Genomic DNA, 21,749 nt, shown 5'->3' with positions numbered 1-21,749 from the left:
AGCGAGGCCCCTGTGTGGTGACACTGGGTAGTACAGGCTGGGAGCTGGCTGACCATAGAGCACTGGCTAGAGAGACCCCCCCCGTGTGGTGACACTGGGTAGTACAGGCTGGGAGCTGGTGACCATAGAGCACTGGCTAGAGAGACCCCCCCGTGTGGTGACACTGGGTAGTACAGGCTGGGAGCTGGCTGACCATAGAGCACTGGCTAGAGAGACCCCCCCCCGTGTGGTGACACTGGGTAGTTCAGGCTGGGAGCTGGTGACCATAGAGCACTGGCTAGAGAGACCCCCCCCGTGTGGTGACACTGGGTAGTACAGGCTGGGAGCTGGCTGACCATAGAGCACTGGCTAGAGAGACACCCCCCCCGTGTGGTGACACTGGGTAGTACAGGCTGGGAGCTGGTGACCATAGAGCACTGGCTAGAGAGACCCCCCCCGTGTGGTGACACTGGGTAGTACAGGCTGGGAGCTGGCTGACCATAGAGCACTGGCTAGAGAGACCCCCCCGTGTGGTGACACTGGGTAGTTCAGGCTGGGAGCTGGCTGACCATAGAGCACTGGCTAGAGAGACACCCCCCCCCCCGTGTGGTGACACTGAGTAGTACAGGCTGGGAGCTGGTGACCATAGAGCACTGGCTAGAGAGACCCCCCCCCGTGTGGTGACACTGGGTAGTACAGGCTGGGAGCTGGGTGACCATAGAGCACGGGCTAGAGAGACCCCCCCCCGTGTGGTGACACTGGGTAGTACAGGCTGGGAGCTGGGTGACCATAGAGCACGGGCTAGAGAGACCCCCCCCGTGTGGTGACACTGGGTAGTACAGGCTGGGAGCTGGCTGACCATAGAGCACTGGCTAGAGAGACCCCCCCCCGTGTGGTGACACTGGGTAGTACAGGCTGGGAGCTGGGTGACCATAGAGCACGGGCTAGAGAGACCCCCCCGTGTGGTGACACTGGGTAGTACAGGCTGGGAGCTGGCTGACCTCCTGTGTCCTCCCCAGGCCAGGTTCCAGCCCACACCGCCTTTGCCAATTTTGATGCCTTTGGATGCAGCCCGGTAGCGTCGGCATTCGGGGGGGCATCGGTGCCATTCCACACCCAGCCAACAGCCGCAGGTAACGCTCCCCCTGCCCCTCCCGCTGCCCGGGCCTTCCTTGGCGTGAACGCTGCGCCAGAGAGAGGCGACAGGCAGGCTAGTGGTTAGAGCAGGGGTGCGGCCAGGACGCCTGGGTTCTCTCCTTGGCTCTGGGAGGAGAGTGCGGGCTAGTGGGTTAGAGCAGGGGGGGCTGGGAGCCAGGACTCCTGGGTTCTCTGCCCGGCTCACGAGAATGGGCAGAGCATTAGGCTCTCTCAGCTGGGAATGTGCGGATGACTGGTTGGCCCATGTGGGGATCTTCTCCTGCTCCCCCTCTTTAGGTGGGTATTTCTGGGGGACTGTCCCTCGTCCCTGCTCCCAAGGCCTGGGGTCCCCTGAGCTCTGCGGGGAGAGGGGTGCGGCTCCTCTGGGGTCTCACTTGCTTTAACCCTTTGCTCTCTGTTTCCTGTTCCCAGCCAGTCGGACAGTCCCAGCCGGTTACAGCTTTGGTGAGATAATGATCATGGTTTGCTTCTCCCTTGTGATACAGGACTTAGGGATCAGGACTCCTGGGTTCTCTCCCCAGCTCTGGGAGGGGAGTGGGGACTGGGGGGCTGGGAGCCAGGATGCTGGGTCTATCCCCAGCATCTGGAGTTGGCTGCAGGCTCAGGACGGGGGAAAATCAATTTTAGTTTAGTTGCGAGTTACTATAGGACCTATCAAAAATAACGTTACTCTCCTGGCTCGCACGGTGCCCTGAGTCCTGCAGTGGTGCCTGGAATGGGCACCGGGGGAGCTGGCGCTGGCCTCTGCTGGGTGCAGTGGGGCTGGGGCGACCTGGCGCCCGCAGGGTGCTCTCGCTCCCCCAACCCCCAGAGGGAGGGCATGAGCCTTGGCGGGGGTGACCAGGCTGTTCCCTTCTGTGCCAGCAGGGGGTGCCCCGGTGAGCGGTTTTGGTACCTCCCCCTCCAGCCACCCTGGCAGCGGGATCCCGGACATGGGCGGAGCACCCAGCAGGTATTAACCCCATTTCCGGGCCCACCCTGGGCGGGGGGACCCCAGGAGACTGGCCGGGTGGGGTGGCCGGCCCCTGGACTGCAGGCCCCGCCGCTGGGCGTGGACTGTGGGGAAACCCAGGGGCATTGCAGAGGGTGCAGTCTGTGTGGGGCGGGGGGATCTCAGCACTCCCCCACACCCCAGTGGGTTTGGCTAACACCGTCTCTCTCCTCCGCAGCCTCTTCGGGAGCCTGAGCCAGCCGGCGGCGCTGCTCCCGTCCGGCTCCGCGCCCGCCTACGGGGGTAGGTGGCTTTTGCTTTGGCCCGGGGGGGGGGGGGGGCAGGTCTAGCGCTCGTCGGCAGCCAGTAGCAATGAGCCACCTCTCCTGTGCCACCCTCTCTTCCAGCCTACACCAACCCCTTCGCCCCGCCCGCCGCCCCGCCCGCCCGGCCCTCCACCAACCCCTTCCAGCCCAACGGCACTGCGCCAGGTGAGCCTCCGCCTGGGGGGGTGGGAGCCAGGACTCCTGGGTTCTCTCCCCGGCTCTGGGAGGGGAGTGGGGGCTAGTCGTTAGAGCAGGGGGCCTGGGAGCCAGGACTCCTGGGTTCTCTCCCTGGCTCTGGGAGGGGAGTGGGGACTGGTGGGTCAGAGCAGGGGGCGCTGGGAGCCAGGATTCCTGGGTTCTCTTCTCCGGCTCTGGGAGGGCAATGGAGTCTGGTGGGTTAGAGCAGGGGTCTGGGAACCAGGACTCCTGGGTTCTCTCCCTGGCTCTGGGAGGGGAGTAGGGTGGGGTCTGGTGGGTTGGAGCGGTGGGGCTGGCAGCCAGGATGCCTGGGTTCTCTCCTGGGCACTGGAAAGGGAGTAACGGCTGGTGGGTTAGACCGGGGGAGCCAGTAGCCCGGACTCCTGGGTTATCTGCCAGCTTCTCTCCCCCTGCAGGTTCCAGTTTTGATGGGTTTACTGCAGCCCAAGTGGGGCAGCCGGTCGGGATTTCCACCAATCCCTTCATGGTGAGGACCCTCCCATTTCCAGCCAGTCGGGTTGCAGTGGGGCCCTGCCATGCTCTGCTTTCCAGGGGGTTCCGGCTTCAGCAGCCCCACAGCAAAGCTGGAACGCCAGGTCCCAGCATCGTTTCCCTAGGGCAGAGCCGCTCTGCTGACTCACCCGATTGCCCAGATCAGTCCCATTATCTGCACAGTGGGATGCCCTCCTTGCTGGTTTCTGCACCCCGTGGCCCCTGCATCGACTCCCCTCACCCATGGGCGGTGCCCCACGACCTCTCTGTGGGGGCCCGGCTGACAAGCAGCCTTGGACCTAGGGTCTGGGCCGGGTTGTGGGTACAAGTCAGGGATCCGACGGGCGTTGGTGTCTGACTGTGTGAGCAGTTAAAGCCGCCTGTGCCCCGTCTCCCTAACCCCCCCTCTTTCCCCCCAGACGGCAGCTCCATCCCCGCCCTTCGTCATCAAGCATCCAGCCACCAACCCCTTCTTATAGCGACGCCCAGACGGCTGCTCTGGGCTGGCAGTGCCCTTCCTGTCCAGCGGGGGGCAGGCCGCTGCAGCTGCACCCCCCTCGCCAGCTTCCGGCTCCACAGCCCTGACGCCGTGGGGATGGGCTGGACCAAGTGCTTTAACTACTGCGATGGCTTCTGAGGGAATCGGCCCCAATGAGAGCTGGCCCTTGAAGAGAGGCTCAGAGCCCAGCACTGAGGCATTCTGGGACTTGTAGTCTAGATGGGGATTTTTCAGCAGGGCACGCTGGGAAAGTGGATCAGTGGGTGAGCTGGCCCTTAAGAGGGTTTGGGATTCTGCCGGGCCTTGTGGTCCAGATGGGAACCCCGGGGGAGCTGGAGGCGGGGCAGCAAGGCATGCTGGGGAAGGGAGTTCTCTCTGCTTCTCCTCCTGAGCAAGAGGGGCTGGGGTCCCTTTGGGGGCTGGGTTGAGTCTGGGCTCTGCCCTGCGGGGCTGGGATCCCTGGGAGGCTGGAATCTCTGGGGGGCTTCATCATGGAGGGCTGGGATCCCTGGGGGCCTGGGATCCCTGCGGGGTTGGGTTGAGCCTGGGCTCTGCCCTGGGGGGCTGGGATCCCTGGGGGGCTGGGATCTCTGGGAGGCTCCATCATGGGGGGATGGGGGGATGGGTTGAGACTGGACTCTGCCCTGGGGGGCTGGGCTCCACCCTGGGGCTCTGCCTTTTAGGGGGGCTGAGCTCTCCCCCTCTGAGCTGCTCTGATCCGACCCTGGTCTGGGCTCTGCTCGAGTGAGATTCTCCCCACCCAGACCCACTGACCGTGCAGCCCCGGCCCCTCTTCGTAGGGTGGAATCTAGGAGTCCTGGCTCCATACCACCCCTCCCCCTTGCTGTCACCCCCACCCCTGGCCAGCTGGTTCCTTGCAGCCCCCACACGTCCCTGCCCCCCACTCCCTGGACAGGGGTGGGCGAACCTGGCCCTGCCTTCAGGCTCCCCCTCGCGGCTCTGGCCTGGCGGCTGCTGGCAATCAAATCACACACACACACACCCCACGGGGGGGCTGCCCAGAGCAGCTGGGCACTCCAGATCCCAGTCCCACAACGGCATCCCCAGCACGGACTGTCCCCCTCGACGGCGTGCGCTAAGCGGGGAGGGGAGCCCTGATCTAGACCAGCCTGCTCCTGTGGCCACTCGGGGGGAGGCACCAGACCTGCACCATGGGCGGCCCCCTCTGCTGCCAGCACTGGGGAGAGAACCCAGGAGTCCTGGCTCCCAGCCCCCCCTCCTCTAACCCACCAGCCCCTACTGCCCGCCAACAGCCAGGGAGAGAACCCAGGCATCCTGGCTCCCAGACCCACCATTTGCTAATTTCTTTGTCAGTTTCTTCTGCACTTGGGATCCTTTTTCAGCTCCTCCATCCCCAGGACCCCCCCGAACGCTGCTGCCGAAATCTTGGCCCTCCCGCATTTAACCAGCCAGCACCCCTTTCCCCCCCTGGGTGAGAGATCACCCCCCCATTGCCGCTTCGGACAAGTATCACCTTGCTCGGCTTCACACCCCCTCCTGGCTTTTCGGGGTGGGGGGGCACACTTTGCCCCCCCCCAACAAAGCAGGGCCCCGGAGGGGCCACGCTGGCAGTATTTTTCTGAGAGAAAAGTGAATGATCTTTTTAATATATAGAGACGGTTTTGGCGCTGGAAATTGTTCTCTTGATTTCGCTCTATAAAAATTATATTGGACCTTTGCGGCTGCCGTCCTCTGTGGGGAGAGGAGCCGAGCCCCCCACCCGGCCTCCTGGGCTGGGCACCACTCACATCTGTGCCCCCTGCGGAGGGCCCCGGGGTCGTTCCCGGGGAAGAGGGGCCGATCGGCAGGGACCCTGGGTGCGACGCCGAATCCAGCGGCTGCTGTCACCTGGTAGGCTGGGGGTGGCCCACTAATGCTCTGGGCCCCACTTGTGACCCTGCGCGTGCGCTTGTGATGTTGCAGGCAGGTGCACTTGTGATCTTGCATGCAGTGTGCTTGTGACCCTGTGCGTCTGCTTGTGACCCTGTCCATGCGCTTGTGATTTTTGCATGCAGTGCGCTTGTGATCCGGCTTGTGCACTTGTGATTTTGCGTGCAGTGCGCTTGTGATCATGTGCTTGTGATCCGGCTTGTGCGCTTGTGATTTTGCGTGCAGTGCGCTTGTGATCGTGCGCTTGTGATCTGGCATGTGCATTTGTGATTTTGCATGCAGCGTTCTTGTGATCTTGCGTGTGCACTTGTGACTTTGCATGCAATGTGCTTGTGACCCTGTGCGTGTGCTTGTGATTTTACGTGCAGTGCGCTTGTGATCTGGCATGTGCATTTGTGATTTTGCATGCAGTGTTCTTGTGATCTTGCGCGTGCGCTTGTGATTTTACATGCAGTGCGCTTGTGATCATGCGCTTGTGATTTTACGTGCAGTGCGCTTGTGATCGTGCGCTTGTGATCTGGCATGTCCATTTGTGATTTTGCATGCAGTGTTCTTGTGATCTTGCGCGTGCGCTTGTGATTTTGCGTGCAGTGTGCTTGTGACCCTGTGCGTGTGCTTGTGATTTTACATGCAGTGCGCTTGTGATCGTGCGCTAGTGATTTTGCGTGCAGTGCGCTTGTGATCGTGCGCTTGTGATTTTACGTGCAGTGCGCTAGTGATCTGGCATGTGCATTTGTGATCTTGCGCGTGCGCTTCTGGTCTTCTGCGGGCACCTGTGACCTCGCACATGCCTGCAGTTGTGTGGCCCGTAATGAGCGTGCCTGCCGATGCACTTGTGCACTGTTGGCCCCCGAGTGTGAGTGCTTGTGATCTGGCGTGCAGTCCTGTGCCTGTGGGAGCGTGCACACAAATGTCCTTGCCTCGTGACAGGCTGGGCACGTGCTTAGCATCCCCCCCGCTCCTACCCTTGCGTGTGTTTATGGTCAGTTGTGCGCAGGCCGCTTGCATCTCACAGGTGCTTGTGAGCCTGTGGGTGTGCAGCTGTGAGACTGGGTGTGTCCTTGCACCCGCTTGTGATCCCACACGAGTGCTGCAACAGTCTCGTGCTTCCGCGCCCGGCCCTGCCTGCTGACACTGCACATCTCTCGCACGTTCCCTGGTGATCCTGGGTTCACGTCTCAACGTGCACAAACGCTCTCGCCCACACATGGCTCTGGAGGTTTGCAATACCTCGCCTCTCTCCCCGCCCCCACGTGTGCCTGTCCCTCTTGCATGCTCTCCTTGTGCCTCGGCCCTTGCACGCTAGTGTGCTCTCGCACCCTTGCCCTCCCGCACGCCCGCTTGAGCTTTCTCTTGTGCTCTCCCAGGCCCCCTCGGCCAATCGGCATGCTTCGCACCCTGAGCTCAGGTGCTGTGACCTTATCCCTGGGGCTCCAGCGGGTTCCCCCCGCGCCCGCCCCTGGGCCTGGCACCAGCAGCCGCTCACGCACTTGGCCGTTCATTGCACGACACCGACGTGCATGGCCACATGGGGCTTTGCTGCCCTGCCTGTGGGCGGCGCGTCACGCTGTCTTGTGCCCCCGGGGCGGCAGGGGACGTTTGCTCTGCCTCGCCCTCTCCTGCCCCCATGGGGTCACTCGTGCGCCAGCCTGTGCCCCATACCCCGCCCCCTTGAGCCAGCCAGTCCCTGCCCTGGGGCCGGGCATGGGGCAGGTGCCTGCTGTGTGCAGTGGAAACAGAGGGGCTCTCAGACGTGGCCCGGGCGTGTTTACCTACAAACAGCACCAGACCCAGGTTGACAAAACAGGCCTGGGAGCCAAACTAGCGCCGTGGGGCTGGTGGCTCCGGGCTGGGCCTGCGGAAACAGAGACGACAGGGGCTGTTAGATTTGGGGGGCTCTGTTCCCTTCCAGCCACTGCTGCACCGGGCCCCCCCAGGCCAGCTGGGCTGGGCCGGGCCATGGGGCCGAGGGCACTTGAGTCACCCGGTGTCACAAATACACACACCCCACTCCCCTCCCAGAGCCGGGGAGAGAACCCAGGAGTCCTGGCTCCCAGCCCCCGCTACTCTAACCCACCAGCCCCCGCTCCCCTCCCAGAGCTGGGGAGAGAACCCAGGAGTCCTGGCTCCCAGACCCCCTGCTCTAACCCCCCACTCCCAGAGGTACTGTCACTCACGGGTGGGTTTGGATCCAGGGCGCCCCCCGGCGGTGGGGTGGGGACAGTTCTTCCTTGTGAGCCGTGGCACCCTCATAAGCTGGTGGAGAGGGGCGTGGCCAAGACGAGGGGCGTGGCCGCGAGAGCCACGCCCACCAGTATTCCCGACACGTGGCCTGTCAAGGAGCTGCTGCGGAGGAGAGGGGGGGGGGTTGGAGTGGGGCAGCGCAGTGCCCCCTGCCCCACAGCGCCCTCTGCCCCGCCCCCTGCCCAGCCACCCGTCCCCCACCCTGCCCTATAGCGCCCCCTGCCCCCCATCCTTTGCCCTGCCCCACGGCGGCCCCTAGTGCCCACCTGGGGTAGAGGAGGCTCACGGTGATGCACTCAGCCAGACAGAGCCATCGGGTCGTTATGGTGACGCTGCCCAGGGTTACTATGGTGACAGGTGCTAGGATACCCTCCATGGCTTCCAGACAGAAGATGACCCCTGCGAAAGGGGGGGCGAGGGATCAGACAGGTAAAGCAGGACGCCTGGGTTCCCTCCCCGGCTCTGGGAGGCGAGTGGGGCTCGGTGGTTACGACCGTGGGGGCTGGGAGCCAGGACGCCTGGGTTCTCTCCCCGGCTCTGGGAGGGGAGTGGGGGCTGGTGGGTGAGAGCAGGGGGGGCTGGGAGCCAGGACGCCTGGGTTCTCTCCCCGGCTCTGGGAGGGGAGTGGGGGCTGGTGGGTGAGAGCAGGGGGGGCTGGGAGCCAGGACACCTGGGTTCTCTCCCCAGCTCTGGGAAGGGTGAAGGATCTGGTGGTTAGAGCAGGGGGGGCTGGGAGCCAGGACGCCTGGGTTCTCTCCCTGGCTCTGGGAGGCGAGTGGGGCCTGGTGGTTAGAGCAGGGGGGAGCTGGGAGCCAGGACGCCTGGGTCCCACCCCAGCTGGGCCCAGGCTGCCTACCTGAGAAGCCCACGGCGCAGTGTTCCCGGCGCCGGGGATCTCGCAGGACGGCCGCCAGCCCCGCGTTCAGCCCTAGATGGACCAGCCCCCCCAGCAGCGTCATGCTCCCCAGGAGCCAGCCCGCCCGGGCGCTCCCCACCCTCCACTCCAGCCCTGCCCCCAGCCACAGGAGCGCCCCCATGTTCAGGCCCAGGTGGCCCCACCCCAGGTGGTGGAAGGGGGCCAGCAGGACACGCTGCCACTCGCCCAGAGCCCAGACCCCCTCCACACTGAGGCAGGTGTTTTCAGGGGGCCCCAGGGGGCGAACGTAGAGACCCACATTCAGGGCCACCAGGAGGAGGGTGGCGAGGGGCGGCCTGGCTGCAGACATGCCCCCTGGGGGGCTGGCAGGCTGGAGGGGGGAAGGGGGGGTCCCTGGGCCTTGGGGGAGCAGGAAAGTAGCATGGGGGGGAAAGGGGGGGTGCTGGGGGGCAGAGAGGGGCTCCAGAGTGGGGGGGCAGCAGGTGCCAGGGCAGAGCCTTTGTGAGGTCACCGCTGATGTCTTGGGGGGGGCAGGGTTTGTGGGAAGGAGGGGGGCGGCTCGCCCCAAATTGTTTATCTCCCTGGGAGCTAAGAATAAACCTCGTTCTGGGAAACCGGCCTCAAGACCTGCCGTGAACCCGGAGAGCCGGGGCCAGGAGGGCCTCAGGGCTGGCAGGGGCTGCGGGTCGGGAGTGAGGGGCACCGGCAGGGCTGGGGGGGCAGGGCTGGGCTAGCAGGGGGCAGTGGGTCAGGAATGAGGGGCACTGGCAGGGCTGGGGGGGTGGGCTGGAGACCCAGGGGGCTGCGGGTCAGGAGTGAGGGGCACTGGCAGGGCTGGGGGGGCAGGGCTGGGCTAGCAGGGGGGTGTGGGTAAGGAATGAGGGGCACTGGCAGGGCTGGGGGGGCAGGGCTGGAGACCCAGGGGGCTGCGGGTCGGGAGTGAGGGGCACTGGCAGGGCTGGGGGGGCAGGGCTGGGCTAGCAGGGGGGTGTGGGTAAGGAATGAGGGGCACTGGCAGGGCTGGGGGGGCAGGGCTGGAGACCCAGGGGGCTGCGGGTCGGGAGTGAGGGGCACTGGCAGGGCTGCGGGGGGGTGGGCTGGAGACCCAGGGGGCTGCGGGTCAGGAGTGAGGGGCACCGGCACCTGGTTTAGGGTGCCACCCCCCTCCCCCGTGACCTCCCCGGCGGTTTATGGCTAGTTCAAGGACTTGGTGGCCGATGGCTATCAGGGCGGCTCACGGCTCAGCCCTGAGACAATTCCTCCCGTCTGGGCTGCGTTATTTACTATAAACAATTCCCTGCCGGGGGTCCCCGCCCCCAGCTTCCACTGCACGGAGCCCCACGGGTGCCCCTCACTCCGGACCCGCAGCCCCTGCCAGCCCAGCCCTGCCCCCCCCGAACCCTGCCCGTGCCCCTCACCCCCATCCCCATCCCGGGACAGGCCTTGTGTTTCGTCAGCCCCCTGCCCGGGGGGGGCAGCGGGGGGGGATCTATTGCACCAGGTTCCCTGGGCACCTTATCTCAGCTCTGCAGACTCTAACAGCCCTTGGGGTTAAGCTGCAAGTCAAGGGTGGCCCTGGGGGTCAGAGCTGGTGACCTGCGACCGGCCACGCTGGCAAGCCGGCCTCCAAGGGGCTGCGGGTGGGGAGTGAGGGGCACCGGCGGGGCTGGGCTAGCAGGGGCTGTGGGTCAGGAGTGAGGAGCGCTGCTGGGGGGCTGGGTGGGGGGCTGGGTTTAGGGTCTCCGCCGGGACCCCCGATCGTGTACCCATGGCTGCTCAGTCACCCCCCCCCCACACACACACACGCTGTGACCACACCCTGTGTGGGTCTGTCTGCCATGCTGCGCCCCCCAGCGCCCCATGAACACCAGGGGCCCCCCCCACACCGGCCTCCTTCACCTCCCTTTGCCGTGTGAGGCCCACGAAAGACTCGGCTGCTCTCCGGCGCTGCTGCTGGGATTGTCGGCACTTTGCTCTGGGTTTGTGCAGCTCCAAGCGCCGGTGGGGGAGCGGGGCTTAGCGGTGCCCCCCCCGGTCAATCTTGCCCCATAGGGCCCATCACAACGCGGCACCGGTCACCCGGTGACACCTGCCGGCGTCAGTCACCAAGGAGCCCTCGGACAGCCAAGCGTGCAAACACACACAGCGAGTGTGATTCACAATTCCTCGTTCCCTTGCACACTCACCCCCCATAACCGCCCCCCCAGGCTCAGCCCCTCAGAGGCCCGCAATAGTGGGCGCTGCAGCAGGTGTGGGGAGACCCAGGCCCTGGGAAGGGGTTGTGGGGGGTGAGGGAGGGTGGGGAGCAGGGAGGAAGGGGTTAAGAGGGGGAGGGAGCCCCAGAGCTGCAGCTGATTGGCTGAGGGATGGCTACATTCCGCCGTCAGAGCCCAACGCTACCTCCCCATTGGCCGAGGTGCCAGACACCAGAACCGCATGGCTGGGTCCCAGACCGGGGAGGGGGGAATCCTCCTCCCGGCGCCGAGATGCAGCCACCTCTGGGGCGGGGCGGCGAGTGACACGGGGACCCCTCGCCCGGCGCCGAGATGCGGCCACCTCTGGGGCGGAGCGGCGAGTGACACAGGGACCCCTCGCCCGGCGCTGAGATGCAGCCTCCTCTGGGAAGGGGCGGAGAGTGACACAGGGACCCCTCGCCCGGCGCCGAGATGCAGCCACCTCTGGGGTGGGGCGGAGAGTGACACGGGGACCCCTCGCCCGGCGCTGAGATGCGGCCACCTCTGGGGCGGGGCGGCTGGTGACACGGGGACCCCTCGCCCGGCGCTGAGATGCAGCCACCTCTGGGGAGGGGCGGAGAGTGACACAGGGACCCCTCGCCCGGCGCCGAGATGCAGCCACCTCTGGGGTGGGGCGGAGAGTGACACGGGGACCCCTCGCCCGGCGCTGAGATGCGGCCACCTCTGGGGCGGGGCGGAGAGTGACACGGGGACCCCTCGCCCGGCGCTGAGATGCAGCCACCTCTGGGGAGGGGCGGAGAGTGACACAGGGACCCCTCGCCCGGCGCCGAGATGCAGCCACCTCTGGGGTGGGGCGGAGAGTGACACGGGGACCCCTCGCCCGGCGCTGAGATGCGGCCACCTCTGGGGCGGGGCGGCTGGTGACACGGGGACCCCTCGCCCGGCGCCGAGATGCGGCCACCTCTGGGGCGGGGCGGCTGGTTGCCCCCTCCGTGATGGAGATGTAGGACCCGAGGGGTTGGGGGAGGGAGGGGGGTTGGGTAGCCTGCTCCCCCCTCCTTTGCTGGCCCTTTAAATCCCTCCCCCACCGATCCACCCCGGCCCCCCCCCGCCGCCTGCAGAGCCATCAATCAACTCCAGCAGGAGCCGCATGGCAGCGGGTCTTGCCCAGCAGCAGCGCCCCGGGGGTCTCTCCGGGCTGCCCCCGCCACGAGAGCCGGGGGCCGGGCTGGCTGGGGCCCCGGGGCTGGCCCCCGGCAGGAGGAGAAAAAACCCGGAGCCTGGGGGTGCGTTTGCCCGCCCCCCCCTTTTGCAATATCCAGCTGTCCAGTCGGGGCAGCTTTGCCTGGCGTTTTGCAAAGCGAAGCTCCTGCCTTTTGCACGGGTCTGCCTTGGGGAAGGGGTCGCGGGGGGGGCGGGTTTAAAACCCAGCCCCCCCCTCCCCCTAAAACTCTCTGAGCTCTTTGCTAATTGCACAGAGGCGCCCCCTGAATGTTGTTTTGCAGGATCCAGCTGTTTTTGCACCCGGGGAAATCCAGTTGCTGGGCGTTTTTTCCCCCCTCCCTCCTTTGCTTTTTCTGCAAATCCTCAAAGAACCCCCCCCTCGTGCGTTAACATGCCCCCCCCCCCGCTTCTTGCGACATCAATATCTGGCCCAGGGGGCAGCACCAACAGCCGCCTTCCAAAAGTCGCGTTTTCTCCTTGGCTTTTCTTGGTGCCATTTGGCTTGTCGTGGCAGGCTTTTCGCCTGCCCGCCTGGGACTGGCTTTGTGACTAGACACCCCCTCGCCTGAATTTCTCCTTCCCTCGTTTGCGTTGGCCGGACTGGAATCCCGCAGCCGGACAGCGTCCCGCGTCTGCCGAAAGGTATCCGGAGCCGGGCTTTCGGGCGGCGTCGCTTTCTGCAGCGGTGACATCCCGAGCGGGGCCACGGCTCCGGTCCAGACTTCTGTGGGTAAACCGGCCTGCTGCGAGAAAGCAACGTCTCTCCTTTCCCCTTCGTTTCCAAGTCCTGCTCCCCCCCCCGCCTTTCTTCGCTGGCTTCCAGGTTTGCGCCAGAAAACCGCACGGGGGAAAAAAAACCCTCGGCTGATTTATTTTGCTTCTCTTCATGTGACTTCTATTAAAATCAAACCCCGGAGCCGATTGCAAAAGAAGAAATTCGTGTCCCAGTGCAACAAGGCAGCAGCGGGGGCCTACCAGGGTGCGCGGCTGCACCGCGGCAGCTGCTGGGGGGTTGGGGGGTTTATTTTTGCAGCCGTGCGAGATTGCAAAGGGCCTTTTATTTGCACGCCGCCAAGGCTTGTGCAAAAGAGCCCGTGGCGAGGCGACTTCAGCTGCAAACTGCCCGGTCGTGAAATCGCGGGGAAGCGGGTCCTGGCTGCCCGGCGGGGACTTCGGACACGTGCAGGACGCGAGAGAAGCCAGCGGCGAGTTTGCGAGGGTCCCTCCCTCGACGCTCCTGGGCCTCCGGCGGGCTCAATCCAGGGGGGCGAATGTGCTAAACCTCTGCCCTCCAGGGGGGGTCCTAGCACTGTTGCAAAAGCTTGTGCGGGGCATCCTTTAAAAGACAGGGGGGGTTGCAAAACGGGAGAGGAATGAACTCCTGGAAAGAGGCGCAGAGGAGGCGTGAAACCCGTGGCACTGCGGAAGCTCGGCACCCCGAAAGAGGCCGCCACGAAAAGGGGGCACACGCTTTGAATTGCCCCCCCCCAAAGAGGACAGCTGCAGCCACAAAACCCAGGCACCCCCCCCAAACCTCTGCCCCCCCCCCCCGGAGCGAGCGGCCGTGTTGGCGGTGCAAACAGGGCCGGGGGGAAATGCCTTGACTCTCCCAGGCCCCTGAGTTGGCGCGCCATGGAGGAGGCGGCCGCGGAGGGCGACCCGCCCATGGCCGACGTCCACCTGTGTGGGCACCTGCGGAAGCAGAAGTCCCAGCGGCGCCGGTTTTTTTGTGCTGCGGGCATCCAGCGAGCGGGGGCCAGCCCGCCTGGAGTACTACGACAGCGAGAAGAAATTCAGGCCGGGGGCGCCCGCCCCAAACGCAGCTTCCCCCTGGCCAGCGCCCTGAACATCAACAAGCGGGCGGGACCGCCCGGCATCGGCACCTCATCGTCCTGTACGGCCGGGACGGCACCTTCGGGGTGGCGGGCCGAGAGCCCGGAGCAGCAGGAGGCCTGGTACCGCGCCATGATGGACCTGCGCGCCAAGGGTGAGGGCAGGCGAGGGGGCTACGGACCTGGCAAGGGGAGGCTGGTGGGTGGGGTAGCCTGGGCAGTGACACGGAGTGACTGAAAAATACAACTGGGCAGCCCACTGCGGGGGAGAGAACCCAGGAGTCCTGGCTCCCAGCCCCCCTGCTCTAACCCGCCAGCCCCCGCTCCCCTCCCGGAGCCGGGGAGAGAACCCAGGAGTCCTGGCTTCCAGCCCCCCTGCTCTAACCCACCAGCCCCCACTCCCCTCCCAGAGCCCGGGAGAGAACCCAGGAATCCTGGTTCCCAGCCCCCCCTGCTCTAACCCACCAGCCCCCACTCCCCTCCCAGAGCCGGGAGAGAACCCAGGAGTCCTGCCTCCCAGCCCCCCCCTGCTGTAACCCACCAGCCCCCACTCCCCTCCCAGAGCTGGGGAGAGAACCCAGGAGTCCTGGCTCCCCGCCCCCCTGCTCTAACCCACCCAGCCCCCACTCCCCTCCCAGAGCCGGGAGAGAACCCAGGAATCCTGGCTCCCAGCCCCCCCTGCTCTAACCCACCAGCCCCCACTCCCCTCCCAGTGCTGTGGAGAGAACCCAGGAGTCCTGGCTCCCAGCCCCCCTGCTCTAACCCACCAGCCCCCACTCCCCTCCCAGAGCTGGGGAGAGAACCCAGGAGTCCTGGCTCCCAGCCCCCCCTGCTCTAAACCCACCAGCCCCCCACTCCCCTCCCAGAGCTGGGGAGAGAACCCAGAGTCCCTGGCTCCCAGCACCCCCTGCTCTAACCCACCAGCCCCCACTCCCCTCCCAGAGCTGGGGAGAGAACCCAGGAGTCCTGGCTCCCAGCCCCCCCTGCGCTAAACCCGCCAGCCCCTGCAGAATCGCTGGTCTCTATTGCACATGGCACTGCTGCCTGCCCTGGGTGGGTTGTCTGGGCGCTGGGCCCTGGGACGAAGGGGACAGATTGGCCCCATTCCTCGGCCAGCGCTTGGACCCAGACCAGGGCTTTTATCCACCCCCACCCTGCCTCTTCTGGGGCTGGACTTTGCCCATATGAGATTTGGGAAATAGAACCCAGGAGTCCTAGTTCCCAGCCCCTCCCGCTCTCCTTGGCTCTGGGAGGGGAGTGGGGGCTGGTGGTTAGATTGGGGGTGGGGCTGGGAGCCGGGACTCCTGGGTTCTCTCCCCGGCTCTGGGAGGGGAGTGGGGGCTGGGGTGAGAGCAGGGGGGGCTGGGAGCCAGGACGCCTGGGTTCTCTCCCCGGCTCTGGAAGGGGAGTGGGGGCTGGTGGGTTAGAGCAGGGGGGCTGGAAGCCAGGACTCCTGGGTTCTCTCCCCGGCTCCGGGAGAGGAGTGGGGGCTGGTGGGTGAGAGCAGAGGGGGCTGGAAACCAGGACTCCTGGGTTCTCTCCCTGGGCCAGCAGGGGAATATTCCAGGAAATCTTTTGCTTAAATATTCAGTTTTGTTTCCCAGCATGGCTGTACCCCGCTCCCCCGGGTCCCCATGGAAACAGTCAGTCGCCAAGGTGATGTGGGTGGTTGCCACGGCACTGGGACTTTAGGGTCTGTTTGTTCCTTGGTCCTGTTCTCCCACCTGCCCCCCCCGCCCCCCCGTTCCCCAGGCCTGTGCCCGTATCCAGGCACTGCCAGAGCTCAGTGCGGGGCCCTGGGTCACCCGCCGCCCCGCCCCAGAGGTGGCCGCATCTCGGCGCCGGACGAGGGGTCCCCGGGTCACCCGCCTCCCACCAAGCGCCCTCTCTGCCCCTCCCCAGAGCCAGCCAGGTTCCCCTCCCGGTTTAACCCTCTCCTCCCCTTCCCGCAGGCCTGTCGCAGCCGGGGAGCGGGGCGGCCGCGCCCTTCCGGGAGGTCTGGCAGGTGACCCTGCGCCCCAAGGGGCTGGGGCACGCCAAGAATCTGGTGGGCGTCTACCGGCTGTGCCTGGCGGAGAGCACGGTGGAGCTGGTCCGGCTCAGCGCCCCGGCCCCCTGCCTGGTGCTTCAGCTGCTGAGCGTCCGGCGCTGCGGCCACTCGGAGAACTACTTCTTCCTGGAGGTGGGGCGCTCGGCCGCCACGGGCCCCGCGAGCTGTGGATGCAGGTGGAGGACCTGGTGGTGGCCCGGCACATCCACGAGTCCATCCTGGAGGCCATGAAGCGGCTGAGCGAGGATTGCCGGGTGCGGGGCCGCGGCCAGGCCTCCGCCCCCGTCTCGGTGCCGGCCCGGCGCCTGCCCCCCGCCCAGCCGCCGGGGTCCGGGCACCGCCGGCCCGACGGGGATTACACCCTGGCCTCGTCGGATGAGGGCGGCTCCTCCAGCCCCGGGGAGGGGCGCCCGGCCGGCAGCCCGGAGCCGGCAGGCTCCCGGAGGGGCGGGCGCCCGGCTGCAAGCGGCCGTCGCTGCCCCCTTGGCCCTGGGCAAAGGCGCCGGGCAGAGGAAGCCGGGGTGGTGCCCGGAGTCCGGCTACATGGCCATGCTGCCCGGGCGGCCCTGCCGGGCGCGGGGCAGCCAGGCTACGTGCCCATGAGCCCCGGCGGTGTCTCTCCGCCCCGGGGCGAAGCTGGCCGGCTATATGCTCATGTCCCCCAGCGGGAGCTGGGCGCCCGAGTACGTCAACATGTCCCCACTGTGGCGCTCGGCCGGGCAGCACCCCCCCGCGCCGCAGCCCCCCACCCCGCCCTCCCGGCCCCCCGGGAGGCCCCCTGCCCCTTCCGCTCTCTGCCGCGGTCCTACAAACACGGGGCCCAGCTGGCCGTGCCCGGGCGCCTCTCCTCCTCCTCCTCCTCCTCCAGCAACGAGAGCTTGGGGGAGCCGGTGCCCCCGAGCCCCGGGGAGTACGTCAGCATCGAGTACCCGGCCCGGTCCGGGCCAGCCGGCCAGGGTGGATCCGGGCAGGCGGTGCTGCGGCGAGTGGGGCGCCCCGGCCTGGGAGGAGCCGGGACTCAACTACGTGGCCCTGGACCTGGCCCGGGAGGAGGCGGGGCGGCCGGCGGCCCCAGCCCCCAGGCCTACGCCAGCATCGACTTCCCACCGCTCCCAGGACCCGCGGGGGCGCCACGGCGGAAGGGATGGGCCAGGTACGTGGCGGGTCTGGGGGTTACGGGGTCGGGGGGGGGTGGTCCTGGTTTTCCAAAGAGCTGCTTCTTGCAGGGTAGCCAGAAACTTTCCCCTTTGCTTACTACACCCTCAAGGCGTTTGTTTGGAAGCTACCCTACAAAAATACCCTGCTTGTAAACAGCGCTCAAATGTCTGACAAGAGCTGGCGGGGGGAGGTTGAGGGCTACCCTCCCGAAACTCGGAGCGGGGCTGGGACTCAGGCCGGTGGCTTCTCGACCACCCAAGGGTTTGGGGCGACCCTACAAAAACAAAGGCTTTGTAAACACAGTAGCAGGGTGTCAACGGCGGTTTTAAAAGCTCCTTGGGGGCCTGCAGCTGCCTTCTTTCTTTACCAAAAAGACCCACAATTGGGGGTTGGCTTTTGGCCCCCATCTTCCAGGGCCAACTCACCTGTTTCCATGTGGTCGGCAAAGGCAGCGTGGGTGGGACAGAACCGCCCGGCCCTCGCTTGAAACTGCCTTCCCACGGTGCGCTGTCCCCTTTAGAAACCGCCTTTTCTTGCTTTGGCTAAGGGTTTTCCCCCTACAGAGACAGCTGGGGGGGGTCCTCTATTAGAAACCATTCTTTTTAATTGGCCAGGGGCCCCCTTTAGAAACTGCTGCAGTTCCCCCCCTTAAAACCTTTTTTGGGGCCAGGGATTTTCTCTTTTAGAAACTGCCTTTTTGGGGACGAGGGAAAGATTTTTTTTCCCCTTCAGAACGCAGGTGTTTATTTTAACTACTGACCGTGGGGTAAGGTTGGACGCAGGCTTTGTTGCCTGAGAAATAGCCACTCTAAATGCTGCCTTTTTTTCTTTCTTTTGTTCGGGTCTCCCCTTAGAAACCGTCTTTCTTGGGGGTGTTGGCGAGTCACTGCCCCTCGCCGGTGGGCATGTGAATCGTTCCCTGAATAATTTGACACGTAGTCAGACCGCCATTGGGACTTTGCACTAGAAACAGACTCTTCTTACCGTACGTGGAGATGTTCCCCTTTAGAAACCGCTTTTTTTCTGTGGGATCCCTTGAAACTCTCCTCCCGCACCATCCCACGTTGTCTCTTGATTTTATGGGGGCACAGAAGCAGCCCGCCGGTTCTAGGCCTGCTTCCTTCACTCTGAACGGAGAAGAAACAGAGAGGAACTGGCTGGAAAGGTTTATTCCCCCCCCCCTTTTCTTTTCTTTTCCGGCTGTTTCGTTCCTTTCTTCCTGCCGGGCGAGGGGTCCCTGTGTCACCAGCCGCCCCGCCCCAGAGGTGGCTGCAGCCAGGGTATTAATACAGGATTGATCCTCTCTCGACTCTCCCTTTCAGAGTGCTGATCCCTTTGCTGTCTGTGCGACCTGGTGACTTCAGGGCTCCCCTGGCTCGGGACCAGCTCCCCACCCCAGAGCTGGTCGCATCGGGACGCCTGCTGCCTGATACCTCCGCAGATGACGCGCGTCGGTTTCCTCCCGATGGACCGTGAACCCCTTTAAGTGCCTTTGTTTTGGGGGTGTGGCTCTCGGGCGGTTATGGAGAACAAGCCAAAGACAGACTCACGTTTCGGGGGGGGGGGGGCTGGTGCCTTGTGCTCCGTGGGGCTTTTGTATCTGCTGGGGGGGATACCCCAGCACCTGACTGTGGGCTTGAGGTTTCAAGGTCACCCTCAGTTTTGGGGGAAACCCTCTGCACCAAAGCTAATTCTTTACTTTTTTTTTGGTGGGGGATCGTCCCAGCTTCTCACCCCTTGGGATGGAGACTTTTTTTTGCGGGGGGGGCTGATTCTTTATTTGCAGGGATAACCCCCATCTATGTTGGGGTCACCCCTTTGCCCCCATCAACCCTCTGGTGCCTTCCTGCCCCCCGCCCCAGCCTGTCTGTGTTTTTTGGGGTATGCCCCAAAGGCTCTCCCCCATCTGCGCACTGTTTTATTCCCCCCACCCCAGCATGAGGGGGAGAATTGTGCCCTCTCGCATAGCCAAAGTGCACCCCTGCAGATGGGGCGTTGTGGGGGGGGGGGGGCGGTCTTAGGTTCGAATTTGGGCTTCGCTCTGTGCTTCTGATTTGCACCTGGTTGGTTTTTTGCACTAGCTTTAAAACGTTTCGTTTGAAACCACGTAATTTATAGCTCTGGCTGCGAGGCCTTAAATCCACCCGCCCTTCGTCAGGCTCCGAGCGAGCCGCATGCCCGACCCCGGCTGAGCTCGCCGGGAAGGGGCTTTTTAGATCCCCCGGCGCGTGGCCGAGGGGCCGGGCCTTCGCTCGGCGGGGTTTAGCGCTTGACTGCAGCCTCGGGAGCTCGGTTTCGGGGGGTCCCTCGTTTGCGAGATGGGAGCTGTAGGAAGTTGGGGGGGGGTTTATTGGTTATAATAAAGTCTCTTTATTGCAGCTCGTGTCCGATCGGCTTTATGGTAAAATGGGGAATGGCTGGGAACGAATTTTCTGGCATCTCCTCTGCCCTCATGAAGGGAGACCCCCCGGCGCGTTTCGGCGTGACCCAGGCTGACCGGGGGGCTACGGCCGATGCACCGGCCTCGTTTCTGCGGAGGGAGATTTGCAGAATGAGTCTCAGCTGGTGGGAGCAGTTTCTTGCCCCTCCTCGGCGTGATTTACGTCCTGGCAGAGAGGTTTTTGACACCAAAAATCTTTCTTGCGCACTTTTTGATTGAGCATCTGGGGCTGTTTGCATCCTTTATCCAAAAACGAATACAGGGGATTTAGCAGCACGGCTGGAACCAGGTGCCAGGTTGGCTAACCCAGTTTGAGTTCTTTCTTTTGGGGGGGGGGGGGAGAGAGAAAATCTAACGCCAAGAACTTTGCCGAGGTGTCTTAGGCCAGGGGTTGCTTAGGTTTCTCACGCAGGGCTTCGGTCAAAATCGTTCTGCAGCGCGGCTTGATCCGCAGAGGAAAATTTCCTCCACCGTTGCAGCTGAGCCCGGTACTTCAAGGGGCTTTTCACGGAGAAGCGAGATCTCCGGCCGAAAACCGCCCCCGCGAACGAGGTTTGCAAAGACCTTGGAGGTTTTCAGCCCCCTGGCTCCAGCAGGTCCACGCCCCCTCAGGACGCCCCCGCTCCCGCCGCTGGCTCTGTGCGTTTCGAGCCCCCCCCGGGCTTTGGCGGTAATGGCTGGGCGTGCGATGGGGCCGACTCACGTCTGCAGAGCCGGCCGGTGCCTGACTCGGCTTCAGCACTAGCGAGGGGCCAAGCTGCGGCGTTGAGCAAGGCCGAGGCCGCCCGGCGGGATGAGGGCCGGGGGTTACTGCCGAGGGCGATCCAGCGGGGCCGGGGCTGCCCACTTGGGTGGTTTCCTTGCCCCCTGGCCCCCAGAATCAGAGGGGAGCGTGATCGCCCCCTGCTGGCAGACCCGAGGAGGTTGGGGCTGGTTTAAGTATTCTACAGAATTAGGTGCCTCCCCTCGCACCCCGAACCACAAGTGCCTGAGTGAAGCGGCTGACCCCCCCTCTCCTGCCCACCACGGGGGGGGCGCTGTTGAGAAGTGACCTGTGGGGGGGGGACAAACTCTGAACTGCCCCAACTCCCCCCCGACCCCCAGATCTTGTTTTTATTTGCTGCAATAAAAGGTTGGAAGAAAACCGGGCCCAGGCTGCTGTGTTGTTTGTGGGTCTCCGTTCCTCCCCCCCCAGCCCCAGGATGGGTGTCTAACTCCCATCAGCGCCCCCCCAAGCCAGGCCAGGGGCTCCAGCCTGGGGTGTCCCCCCACCAGCAGCTGCTGGATAAAGGCCCAACTACTGCTACATGGCATTTGGGGGGGTCGGTCCCTGAGCCCCGGTGAGCCCCTGGCCTTGGGGGTGGGAGGCCAGGCAGCCCCAAATCCTGTGGTGTTTGGGGGAGTCAGAAACTGGGAAGGGAGGTGGAGGGAGGTACCGAGAGCCCCGGAGCTGGCAGGGGGTGTGTGTGCTCCAGTTGTAAAGAGCTGAGAACGTGCAAGGGAAACTGAGGCTGGAGAGTTGTAGGGGAGGGTCCTGCCCCGGGTGGGGGGAAGAGACTCCGGCTCTGGCCCCTAAGTGCCGGTGGGGGGTGCGTTACAGAGCAGGACCGATGAACCCAGCCCCCAAGGGATGGGAGGGAGTTACCTCCTTCTGCCACAAGAGGGCACAAGTGCCCTGGGAGCCAGGGAGAGAACCCAGGAGTCCTGGCTCCCAGCCTCCCCCCCCACTCCAAACCTCTGGCCCCAGGGCCGGGATGGGGGGATGGTAAAGCCAGGACTGCCTTGAACCCAGTTTAGGGGAGCTCAGAACCCAGCAAGGGAGGGGGAAAAGGGGGCACAGAGCCCCTCCTGGATGGGGGGTGCAATGGGGTCTCTGATCTGGGGGGGGGTGTGCAGAGTGGGGGTAGGGGAAACTGAGGCTGGCAATTTGGAGGGGAATAGCCCTGCCCGTAGGGGCAGGGGGTGCCAGAGACCAGCCTAGAGGCGAAGGGAGGTGGTTCATTTACCTCTTTATTCCACTAGAGGGCACAACCCTGGGAGCCAGGAGAGAACCCAGGAGTCCGGGCTCTCCCCTCCCCTTCCGTAACCCACTAGCCCCCCACACCTCCCAGAGCAGGGGAGAGAACCCAGGAGTCCTGGGTCCCAGCCCCCACTGCTCTCACCCACCATCCCCCCTTCCCCTCCCAGAGCCAGGGAGAGAACCCAGGAGTCCTGGCTCCAAGCCCCCCCTGCTCT

General features: G+C 65.0%; 1 protein-coding gene and 1 pseudogene across 4 annotated transcripts; both read left to right on the top strand.

The window, feature by feature from the left end:
- Positions 1-881: 881 nt before the first annotated feature.
- On the top strand, positions 882-5,282 carry LOC140904166 (arf-GAP domain and FG repeat-containing protein 2-like). 4 transcript variants are annotated; one of them, XM_073326488.1, is made up of 7 exons: positions 882-1,112; positions 1,549-1,581; positions 2,002-2,089; positions 2,307-2,371; positions 2,476-2,559; positions 3,009-3,079; positions 3,504-5,282. In XM_073326488.1, exons 3-7 carry the CDS (start codon positions 2,070-2,072, stop codon positions 3,561-3,563), a joined length of 300 nt encoding a protein of 99 aa, XP_073182589.1. In that variant the 5' UTR covers positions 882-1,112; positions 1,549-1,581; positions 2,002-2,069; the 3' UTR covers positions 3,564-5,282. The 4 variants fall into 4 exon arrangements, with proteins under 4 accessions (XP_073182589.1, XP_073182590.1, XP_073182591.1 ...); XM_073326487.1 differs by having other exon boundaries at positions 883-1,112; positions 2,005-2,089; XM_073326489.1 differs by lacking the exon at positions 1,549-1,581 and having other exon boundaries at positions 2,005-2,089.
- A 7,765-nt stretch (positions 5,283-13,047) lies between these two features.
- On the top strand, positions 13,048-18,404 carry LOC140904136 (insulin receptor substrate 1-like; annotated as a pseudogene).
- The last annotated feature ends 3,345 nt before the right edge of the window (positions 18,405-21,749 follow it).

Source organism: Lepidochelys kempii, chromosome 28, assembly GCF_965140265.1.
Source record: "Lepidochelys kempii isolate rLepKem1 chromosome 28, rLepKem1.hap2, whole genome shotgun sequence".
NCBI classification, from domain to species: Eukaryota; Metazoa; Chordata; order Testudines; family Cheloniidae; genus Lepidochelys; species Lepidochelys kempii.
This window is presented reverse-complemented; position numbering and strand designations above follow the sequence as displayed.

Coding starts and splice junctions, on each gene's coding strand:
- LOC140904166 (XM_073326489.1), top strand. CDS start 2,070: ATGGGCGGAGCACCCAGCAG. Junction 2,090..2,306: donor ATGGGCGGAGCACCCAGCAG/GTATTAACCCCA, acceptor TCTCCTCCGCAG/CCTCTTCGGGAGCCTGAGCC. Junction 3,080..3,503: donor TTTCCACCAATCCCTTCATG/GTGAGGACCCTC, acceptor CTTTCCCCCCAG/ACGGCAGCTCCATCCCCGCC.